At 43.1% G+C, this 12,202-nt stretch overlaps 1 protein-coding gene across 1 annotated transcript in view; it reads left to right on the plus strand.

The window, feature by feature from the left end:
• SKAP1 (src kinase associated phosphoprotein 1) overlaps positions 1-11,919 on the plus strand; it is a 591,854-nt gene extending 579,935 nt beyond the window's left edge. The window contains exon 12 of the mRNA XM_088474694.1: positions 11,666-11,919. Within this exon, the coding sequence (XP_088330820.1) occupies positions 11,666-11,767 (102 nt within the window). The 3' untranslated portion in view covers positions 11,768-11,919. The remainder of the gene's footprint in view (positions 1-11,665) is intronic.
• Positions 11,920-12,202: the final 283 nt, after the last annotated feature.

A 12,202-nucleotide genomic window follows, 5' to 3' on the forward strand; every position in this document is an offset into this window, starting at 1 on the left:
ACAGCTCCTTCTTCATTTTCTCCCGCAACTGGGGCTGCCAGGAAAAAACTTAGGTATCCTAAGCAACCCGCTGGCGGTGATGCACGGCAGGCAGGACCGAGTTTGGACATCTGGTCCGGACTGAAGGACCTGGCAACAATTTCTGACATGTCTACTGTCACTGCATATGATACTGTCACCATTGACAGAATGGTGGAGGATTATATCGGTGACAGCATCCAAGTAGGCATGTCAGACAATCCGTTCCTGTACTGGCAGGAAAAAAGGCAATTTGGAGGCCCCTGTACAAACTGTCTCTATTTTACCTGAATTATCAACTCTTCCAGGGAGACCAGCCTCCAGAACGTACAGAGGGACCTGTGGTGGTGGATTCCAGCGGGGACGAATTAATACTCTGTGAGGATGAGGATGTACACAACACTGAAGAGGGTGAGGAATCGGTGGATGAGGACGACATCTTGCCTCCGTAGAGCCAGTTTGTGCAGGGACAGATTAATTGCCAGCTTGTTTTGTGGGGGCCCAAACGAACCAATCATTTCAGCCACAGTCGTGTGGCAGACCCTGGCCCTGAAATGATTGGTTTGTTAAAGTGTGCATGTCCTGTTTATACAACATAAAGGGTGGGTGGGAGGGCCCAAGGACAATTCTATCTTGCACCTCTTTTTTTTCTTTGCATTATGTACTGTTTGGGGCCTAGTTTTTCAAACTGCCATAGTGTCTGCCACTGCAGTGTGACTCCTAGATGGGCCACGTGTTTGTGCCGCCCACTCGTGTCGCTTAGCATAGTCATCCAGCTACCTCGGTGCAACCTTTTGGACATAAAAACACTATTGTGAGGTGTTCAGAATAGACTGGAAATGAGTGGAAATTAAGGTTATTGAGGTTAATAATAGCATAGGAGCAGAGAAACCCATAAATTCTGTGATTTTTAGCTGTTTTTATGCTTTCTTTCAAAAAAATACGGATCCAAAACACAAAACCCAGAATTCAAAACACCGAAGGGTGGTTTTGGCAAAACCAATCCAGATCCAAAACACAAACAAAGATCTAGATCCGAAATACGAAATGTGGCCGGTGCACACCCCTAATATATATGCACACTATATGGCCACACCTGTTAATTATTGTGTTTCAATCAGACCCTTTGCCACAGGTCTTATAAAATCAAGCATCTAGCTATACAGTCTCCATTTGCAAACATCTGTAATACAAAATGAGTCGTTCTGAAGAGCTCAGTGACTTCAAGCATGGTAGTGTGATAGGATGCCACCTTTGCAATAAGATGGTTCGTGAAATTTCATCCCTGCTGGATATTCCACAGTCAACTGTAAGTGATATTATTAGAAAGTGGAAGTGTTTAGGAACAACAGCAACTCAGCCATTCAGCAGAAGACCACGTAAAATCACAGATCAGGTCAATGACTGCTAAGGCACATGGTGCGTAAAAGTCGCCAACGCTCTGCTGATTCCATAGCTAAAGAGATCCAAACTTGCACTGGCATTAATGTAAGCACAAAAACTGTGCAGCGGGAGCTTACTGGAATGGGTTTCCATGGCCAAGCAGCTGCATGCAAGCCTCACATCACCAAGTCCAATGCCAAGAGTCGGATGGAGTGCTGTAAAGTACACCGACATCTTGGACAATGCTATGCTTCAAACTTTGTGGCAGGCCCTTTTCTATTCCAACTTGACTGAGCCCCAGTGCACAAAGCAAGGACTATAAAGATATGGTTTGATAAGTTTGGGGTAGAAGAACTTGACTGGCCCGCACAGAGCCCTGACCTCAACCCCATCGAGCACCTTTGGGATGAACTGGAATGGAGATTGCCAGCCAGGCCTTCTCATCCAAAATCAGTGCCTGACCTCGTAAATGCTCTACAGAATGAATGGGCACAAATTCCCATAGAAACACTCCAAAATCTTGTGGATCGCCTTCCAAGAAGAGTGGAAGCTGTTATAGCTGCAAAAGGGGGACCAACTCCATATTAAAGTATATATATTTGAATACAATGTCATTACAGTCCCTGCTGATGTAATGGTCAGGCGTCCGAATACCTTTGTCCATATAGTGTGCATATGTGTATGTATGTATATATATATATATATATATATATGCACAGTATACATATATATTGTACATACATCATCTCCCCATTTCCTATTATCATTAATATCATTATGTGAAGTAACCGGAAATCAATATGTACAAATTTATCTTTAAGAGTAGGATATTTTCTGAGGATCACACTAGGCTAAAAATGGGTCAGCTCCCATTATATATATGCCAGTGATAAAAAATTGCTTTCCTTCTAATGTCACTAATGTAAGAATACTCACAGATATGAATAATCTCTTTTATCCTTAGTTTGTCAACTTATATCCCTTGTAATAAATGTACCATATATACTCGAGTATAAGCCGAGTTTTTCAGCACAAAAAATGTGCTGAAAAAGTACCCCCTCGGCTTATACTCGAGTGAAGTGTAGCGCTGACCGGACGGAGTTCGGTCAGCGCTACACACTGCCAAACACACAGCCGCCGGAGCCGGCAGCTGCGTGTTTGGTGTAATCAGCAGCCGCTGAGAGTCTGTCAGACTCTCAGCGGCTGCTGCTGCTCCCACTGCGGGAGCCATCTTCCGGCTCCCGCAGTGGGTGATGGGAGACACGTCGTCATGACGACATCTCTCCCATGCAAAGCGGCCGGAGGAGCGGACAGCGGCGGGACCAGGAGCGGGAGTTTAAGGTAAGTGTTTATTTTTTTTTATTCTTTTCACGTCTCTCTACTGGGGGGGGGACTACAGGGGGCACTACCAGGGGGCGATGACTACAGGGGGCACTACCAGGGGGCATTATCAGGGGGCACTACCAGGGGGCGATTACTACAGGGGGCATTATCAGGGGGCGATACTACAGGGGGCACTAAAAGGGGGGATTACCACTGGGGGAACTACAAGGGGGGGATTACTACAGGGGACACTACCAGGGGGGGATTACTACAGGGGGCACTAAAAGGGGGGATTACTACAGGGGGTGCTAAAAGGGGGGACTACCACTGGGGGAACTACCAGGGGAGGATTACTACAGGGGGCACTACCAGTGGGGGATTACTACAGGGGGCACTAAAAGGGGGGATTACTACTGGGGGTACTACCAGGGGGGGATTACCACTGGGGGCACTACCAGGAGGGATTACTACTGGGGGCACTACCAGGAGGGATTACTACTGGGGGCACTACCAGCTGCTGCCATTTCCCACACTAGGCTTATACTCGAGTCAGTAAGTTTTCCCAGTTTTTTTGGGTAAAAGTAGGTACCTCGGCTTATATTCGGGTCGACTTATACTCGAGTATATACGGTAATTCTTTAGTTCATCTAAATTTCTGTGAAACTTTATCCTTGAAATAATCCCTATCTAGCAATTTATGTAAATCTGTCGTCTATTCAAACAGTTCATTATTGCCAATCTTATACTTTAAATAAATGAAGTGACTGTATGGTATGACAGAAAAAGTATGACATGGATGGAAACTAGTAGTGTGCAAAATAAAATGTGTTGCTGCGTCTTCCCTAAATGTACACTACCGGTTAAAATGTTTAGAACACCCCCATTTTTCTAGTTTTAAACGTAAATTTCAGTTATAAATAAAAGGCTTTTTCCAGGGAACTACTAATGGGTTAAGAACTTACAGCTGTTCTCTATCAATGGAAGTAAATAATGCATTGAAAGTTGATCCATACAATTCCTATAGGTGTCCCAACTTCTGCATAGAAAAGCAGTGTTGGAGCAGACTGCTTTTATACCCTCTAAAGCATTATTTGTACAATATTTCACTGCAGGAAATAGTATATTGCTATCATAGTAGTGAGAAAATGGCAATTAACAAGAGAACAGACCATTATAAGCTTTTAGACTCTAAAGGCTTATAATGGTCTGTGTTCCCTTGTTAATTGTCTTTTTCTCACCATTATGATAGCAATATACTACTTCCTGCAGTGCAATATTGTACAAATAATGCTTTAGAGGGTGTAATAGCAGTCTGCTCCAACACTGCTTTCTAAAGTTTTGAGTCTTGGGGGTATATTTACTAAGAATCGTGTATGGTCGTGAAAAAAACACGCTGGGGAATTGTGTTTTTCTGTCTATTTTGTTTCGATGGTGATACTGATCGTGTTGTATCGTGTGTGAGTTCAGTCATATTTACCCCTTCTAACATAGCTCCCAACATGACTCATTCCAGGAGGGACAAAATGCTCTGTTCTTTGACTTCCCTCTTAATATATGATTGCCATCACATATGGTGAAACACCTTTCTTATCAATTACTTATTTCAACACAGGTGAAGGCAATCATAAACTAAGAGGGAGGTCCAGGAACAGAGCATTTTGTCCCTCCTGGAACGAGTCATGTTGGGAGGTATGCCTTCTCAATAGACTCCAGAGCACAGATTACATAAAGGGTTAAAAATCAGGAAAAAAAGACAGCATAACCATCCCCGGACCTTTGAGCTCGTTCTGGTACAGGAAAATAGGGGAAAAATCCGGCGTGGGGTTCCCACGATTTTCCAATAACCAGCATTGGGGGTTTTTTTTTCTCCAGATTTGTAACCCTTTCTTTACAATACACACAGTAGCACTGCATAGATCACACTGATCTGTGCAGTGCTTTGGCAGAACACTCAGCTCACAGGCACTTTTATTCATTTAATCTATTCTGCTCTGTGTTCTAGCTTGTGTTTTAACCTGTTTCTTAGTAAATCCGTGAGTTGTATCTCTGTCTATGGTAAGTACTCTTTTGGTGGTTGGATGGTCTATTGACTTCTATTTGCGTATTTTGCCATCTATTTTGCATGCTTGTTTGCCTTAGTAAATCTCTGAGTTGCATATCAGGAAAAACTTGCACGGGAATGCAGTCTCAGTCAGACACGATTTTTCAGTAAATATACTCCTTGGTATTTCCTTTAGAGAAACTCTGACAGGAAGAGGTCTGGCAGACCCAAAGCCAGATTAGAATCAGAAGACAAGTTTCTGAGAGTCAACATCTTGTGTGATAGGCAGCTCACAGGAGAACAGCTTCAAGCACATCTTAACACTGGTCGAAGTAAGCAAGTCTTAGGTTCAACTGAATTGAAGACTTTCCACTGCAGGTTTGGCAGGTCTAGTGGCAGAGACCTTTGCTAGGATGGCAAAATAAAAAGAGGCTTGCCTGGGCCATGAAGCATCACAGTGGACTACTGAAGACTGAAAGAAGGTCTTGGTTCCTCAGTGTGTGACACCAATTGTCAGACATGGAGAAGGAAGCATGGTGTTCTTGAGCTTTTGCTGAATCCCAAGTCAGTGCCTTGCAGAGTAACTGGCACCCTGAATCAAAAGGGCTGTCATGGCATTTTGCAGTGCAATGCAATACCCTTTGGTCTATGCTATATTGGTCAAGGGTTCTTCTTACAGCAAGATAATGACCCAAAACATACCTCCAAGTTTGTCAGAACTACTTTGAGAAAAAAGAACAAGACAGTAGGCTTTAAAAATTATAGAGTGGTCAGCAGTTAAGCCCCATTGAGCTGGTGTGAGATTAACTAGAAAAGGGTGAAAGCAGAGCAACCTTCAAGAGCAGCTCATTTGTGGGAACTTTTGGAACAGTGTTGGAACAACTCACTGATTAATATTTGATCTCCATTGTAGAAAGAATATCCCAATTGTGTTTGACGGTTATATCTGCAAAGGTTGCTGCTTTGATGAGTGACAAATTTAGATTAAATTGTTAAAATAATAGAATAATTTTGTTTATCCAAATTATATGCTTTAATTTCAGAGTACATTGGGGGGAATTCAATTCAATGGGATGATGAATAGCTGCGGGAGGGAGCTCCCGTAGCTATTCAATACACCGCGCTGTTTGCCTGGTCGGGGATTGGTTAAGCCAGGGAATGCCGATTCTCATGACTTAACCTGGGTTTTTAGTCGGGAGGACCGGCATTCTCCGACTAAAGTGCTGGCCGCACGGCCGTTGTGCCGCACTAAGATGGCGAAGAGCTGTGCACCCGGCACTTTTGTCGGATATCTCAGAGAAGAAATCCTTTAGCCCGACCAAACATCGCGGTGAATTGAATTGCTCCGGGAGCTCCCTCCCGCGGCTATTCATCATCGCATTGAATTGAATTCCCCCCATTGAGATATATAACTGCATACATTTGAAAAAAAAACAGGGGGGATGTTGTAAAATGTTTGTTGGGTAGTGTACTAGCGTATATTATGCTATCAATTACCTCAATGTTAGCATTCAAATATTTCAAAGGCTAGTCAACAAATTTGCCTGTAAAGGCCATTTTAAATAATTACCATTAATCCATTCTATGAATTCATCAAATCTATCTTTCACCATACCAAATAATTATAATGTGGTCAGTGAAGTGTAGCAAAGCCCTGATCCTTGAGGTAAATGTATTGTGCCCAAAATATATTCCAATCTCCTCCCAAAAAAGAAAGCTATAACTGGGTCTCCTTGGCTGATTCATCCACTTGATGGTATAATACTCAATCTAAAATTATGTCAATACCTTGAAAATAGGGGTTTACCCTGTTGGACATCCTTTCTCGTCCAAACTGTATTTGACATTACCTGATTTGTTAACAAATGTATGTTTTTTATGTCCATTTTTATGGACATATTTATGTTTTTATGTCCATTGTACAATTCTTAAATGTTCCCAGATGGCAGCTCCTACTATTTTGAAACATGCATTGTTTGTGTACTGTAATATGCCTGCTGGCCATTGCGGTTCTACGTAGGAACCATATCTTTCTGCCACACACCGCAGAGTAAAAAATATGGTACTTGCTCAATCAGCTTAATGATATACTACAGGTGCTTGTAAAGGGCGGGGTTTACACTGAACACAGAAAAAAGAAAATTGCCCCCCAGCACACTGCAGATAAATCAAAAATACTTGAATCCTACATGATAATAGAAATTCAGAGGTATTGGTTTACATACATTTGCAAATATATGAATAAGCGCTGGGCCAACGTCAAGGCTCCTCTATACCAGTGTCCCTAATATTAAGGGGTTCACGTCTGAGAAGCAAGGCACCCCAAAAAATTCCAGCCAAGGACCATCCCCAGGGCATCACACGAAAAGGGGAAAAAAGGTGATAGTGAAGTGAAAAAGGATAGATGTGTAAAGATAAATCAATAAGTGTTAATGAAATGTAAAAGAATTAAAATGACATAAATAATATACAAACGAATACAGAAGTGAAAAAATATTCTATGTGAATTAAGTGGTGATGCCATGAGAAAGGCCCAGCCAGAACAACCCTGGGGGCCCCACTCCCAAACACTCACCCCAAAATAATTATTGCTACATAATAGTAGCACCCACTTTGGGTCATATAATTACAAATTGGTGTACTGCATGATAACAGTACATATATGAGCTGAGAGCTAACTTACCTTGGAGGTACCCCAAAAAACCTCCACATGGCACTATAAGGATCAGCACCTCCTCCTAATGCTGACTCCCTTCATGCCTCCAAACGGCAAGCAAAAAATATGGTAGTTGCTCAATCAGCTTAATGATATACTACAGGTGCTAGTATAGAGGAGCCTTGACGTTGGCCCAGCGCTTATTCATATATTTGCAAATGTATGTAAACCAATACCTCTGAATTTCTATTATCATGTAGGATTCAAGTATTTTTGATTTATCTGCAGTGTGCTGGGGGGCAATTTTCTTTTTTCTGTACACACCGCAGAGTGCCAGCAAATAAGCTGGGGACTGGTGGATGTCCATAGGCAGCACATGGTGAGGGCGTGAGAGGGGTTTAAAAAGACACAGATGCAGGGCAAGAGGTGCTGACAGGTTTGCGACACTGATCGTGGGGTAGTGAAGGTTGAGCCACAAGTGGACTTTGCTAACGGGTGCACCTGCCAACAGTGGCAATACATTGACCTCATTCTCTACCATGTGGGCACAGGAGTGAAAAGCATGGCTGAGCAATGTGCATCAGAGTGACTAGGATAAAGACGTTGGACAATTTTAGGAGTGTGTAATGTGTAGTTACCTCCGTATTTTTGCTGTTTTTATAAATGATGAGTTAACCCTTTATTTACACAGCAAAACACCAAAGCCTGCACAGATCATACCGATCTGTGCACCGCTTCAGAAAAACCCGCCGCTCAGAGACAGGTCTATTGTTTTTGTGCATTATGCTGCAAGTTCAGTGCGATTTTGATCGATTTGAAAAACGTGATTCTTAGTAAATCCATGACTTCTATTTGTGTTCATGTAAAGCAGGGGGACCCAACCCTGGTCCTCGAGAGCTACCAATAGTGCATGTTTTCAAGGTCTCCTCACAGAATCACAAGTGAAATAATTAGCTCCACCTGTGGATCTTTTCAAATGTGTTAGTTAGTAATGAAAACGTAAACTGTTAGTAGCTCTCGAGGACCGAGGTTGGCTACCCCTAATGTAAAGGATATTATGTTTGGTTCAATAGTGTATTGGAGTGTTAAGTCGTGTTTCCCCTACAATTTACTATCAATTTGGGCTTTATTAAATTAGCAAAATCACTGGGCTATCGCAGAAAAGCACCAAATTGACTTTTAGTTCATTTCCCCCTAGTTGTCTAGCATGGTGAAAAGATCTAACCATTACCCCGATATCCAAGCAGCCACTAGCAAATCTAAACACTTCCAGAGGAACATGTAAGGGTCAGTTCAATTAACCGCACTTTACGGCAGCTCAAACGCGCACAAAAGTGCTCGCAGCCTCATAGTGTTCAGAGCAAAATTGCGCAAATTTGAACTCTGAGTCGGCTGCAAGATGCCGTGGGAACGGCTACTCACAACCTTCGCGGCTAATTGGTTTGAGCCCGTAGTGTGTTCTGTCAATCTATCCAAAGGAATATGTTGTTTGTTTTGTCGATATAGCATGGAGACTTTCCCTATGATGTTTTCGATCCATAAACATTTTTTATCTACAGCGGTTGAGAAAATTATATTTGTAATTTTTATATCACTAACTATACAAAAGACGTGCCTATCGAATAAGGAATAAAACAACAAAGCAAATGTATGTCCAAAGATCCTATACACAATTGGGTTTATTTATCCTGTAGAAATTTAGGTATATTGGACCTCATTCAGAGTCGGTCGTTGCAGCCGCTCGGTTGTAAGGTAAAAGGGGCCGGATATGCAAATGAACCGCTCACAATTTGCGTCGTTAAGTTGGGATCGTTAGCTGGACGAGCGAGGGGAGGATGCGGCCGTAAGACTAAAAATACGCCCCCTTCTCGTTCACAATACATGTCATCTCCGGGCATATAAGGATTAATCGAGACCATCGGGAACGATCGGAGCTGGTCGTAGAGCTTAAGGTAGACCATACCCTCTCTTAAGCACTACGATCAAGTCAGTGTAAAAACCTCCCATGTCACATGTGCCATGACACTACTTAGTTAATTATGCACTCCCATAAAACGCCGTTTGCATAGTCAGGCACGCCTGCGTTCGGATCTCCACTCCCCGTTCACAAGCACCTTCCCCTGTTACCACCCACAAACGCCTCATGCTGTCACTCAAACTAACGACCTGGCCAAGTTGAAGGAGAGAGAAATTTCTGATCTTAATAGCTAGTTTGCGCACGCGCATTGCAAATTTTACGAGCAGCCGCAACGACCGACTCTGAATGAGGTCCATAGTACCTTACCTGCACTGGCGTAACTACCGTAAGTACAGGGGTTGCGGCTGTTATGGGGCCCGGGCGTCCTCCTATACCTATGCTGCCAGGCCAGCCATGGGGGTCACTTCCTCGGTTCTTCTGCCCCCCTGCTTAGCTCCGTCTCTCCTCACTGACTGGGAGGAGGCGTGGCCGTGATCCGGAATGTCCCAGCTGACACAGCACGGTCACGCCTCCTTCCAGCATCAGTCAGTGAGGAGAGATGGGGCTGACCGGGAAAGGAGATGTGCATCAATAACACCCAATGCCATGCCTTTCTTTACCAGATGATGTCTTACATGTGTTTGTAGCATTAACAGAATGCTGAATTACTTGAGGGGTCTATTTACTAAGCAGTGTTAGGAAAAGTGAAGAGTGAAAAGTGATAAGGTGCCAGCCAATCAGCTCCCAACTGTCATTTTTCAAACATAGCCTGTGAGATGGCAGTTAGGAGCTGATTGGCTGGCACCTTATCACTTTTCACTCTTTACTTCTCCTAACACTGCTTAGTAAATAGACCCCTTAATGTTTTGCTGGAATATTGATCTCACAGGATTAATTTCTGTTTTGGTCTGAAGGACAAATACTAAAGGTGCCTACACACATAGCGATGTGCTCACAAACCCATGATGTGTACGATTTCCACCTGAACTCTCAACGGGAGCTCCCCGGCAGTCGTGGTCACGATTTGGTCTGAAAAAGCTGCCAATCTGACACATGATCTATCGTGCTTCCTAAACTATCCAGTGCATCGTGACTTGAGATTGTCAGATCTGCCCTACAGCACGGCAGATCTGAAGATGCGATGTGCGACCTGTGGGGACTCACGATTTGGGCATATTTTACATGATCTGACGTTCCGATGCCTCGGAATCAGCCAGATCGGGTAAAATATCACCGTGTGTAGGCACTTAAGATCCTTCCTCTATTTTAATTTTTTTCATCTCATAGTTGCAAGGTTCTTTTCTAACATTTGTAAAATATCTATTGTATTTGAAACTGGGAAATCCACATTGTTACTATCCTTATCCTGTCACTTCATTTTTTTCAGTAAGAGCTATATACAACTAGTACAGTATTTGTAGCTATTGTGTCTCATGTAGATTTGGATGTGATCTGCCTTTTTGTTTTCCCCCAGTGCTTTAATGCATTTACAATCAAGCTTTTAAGCAGTCTGCCTACATAAAATCACATACAAATCATACCATTTCATTCTTACCTATTGTACTGGTCACTTCTAGTCTGGAAGATTATGGTGACCCTCTCTGGAACACTGCTGTAGCCATTTATTACCAAAAATCCTACTTCTGCAGGGTCTATATGTGGGCTAAGCCATGACTAATGTACATCTTCTGCTTTTCAGGTTGTGGGCCTGATTCAGCAAGGATCGCAGATGCGTTTGCGTACGCAGTCGGCAGATTGTTACGCTCCGCACATGCATCGAAGCCGCAGTGCGCATGCGTGAACGCTCCACTGCGATCGGGACTGTGATCGCAGTGGCTACGCAGACCCATCGCAGAGTGATTGACAGGAAATACCGTTTGTGGGTGGTGGTCAGAGAAACGCAGGCGTGCCAGTGCGTATGAACACCGTTACAGGGGTGTGCATAATTAAGCCCCTGCGACGGCATATGCAACCTGAACTCTAGATCTCGACAGGAAGTTTAGCAGTTTGTGAGTGAGGTAAGCTCAACCACAACTGTGCGTATGGGTCCGATGTTACCGCAGACTTGCAAAGGTATTGCAGATGTAAGTAATGGGAAGTGGGTGGCTTTATACAGTGGTGTGCGTCTTGGTATAATGCTACGAACGCATTCATTTGCATAATTTCGCAGCGGCCGGGCGCGTGCGTGTGCAATCTTGCGATCTGTGCTGAATCAGGCCCTGTGTTCATTAAGGTTTCCTATGTAATTTGTTCTGTACATTCCTCTAATCTGCATATTTCATTTCAGGAATACAATATTTATGGCTGGTGGGTTGGAGAGTTGAATGGAATGATCGGTATTGTACCTAAGGAGTATCTGCAAGCTGCTTATGACCTGGGAGGAATCTGAGACTGCAGCTGTTTCAAGGAAAAGAGAAAGGGCTTGTGTGGTTTACATAATAAATGTCTACTTGCTTACTCTTGCACACAGCTTGGAAATTATGCTTGTGACCACTAGATGGCAAACTATGTACATGTTACCAAATAAATAAAAATCTTTAATTCTTGAGTGGGTAGCAAACTGTCAGATACACACACAAATAATTTACTGCAACAATCCAGAGAGATGTAAAAATGGGATGTAACAAAATATAGACAATCATACACTCAACACCAAAATGTCGACATGGACATAAGGTGTGACGACAGTTAAAATGTTGAAAGTCATAGGATGGAATCCAAATTGCGGCTAATTACTGGATAATCTGCCAGTAATATATACACCTTTACATGAACAATAAACAGGCAATAAGCAGTACTAATGATAAGCAATAAACACAATTTA

This window comes from Taudactylus pleione, unplaced genomic scaffold (genome assembly GCF_031769625.1).
Source record: "Taudactylus pleione unplaced genomic scaffold, aTauple2 ptg000155l, whole genome shotgun sequence".
Taxonomy (NCBI): Eukaryota; Metazoa; Chordata; class Amphibia; order Anura; family Myobatrachidae; genus Taudactylus; species Taudactylus pleione.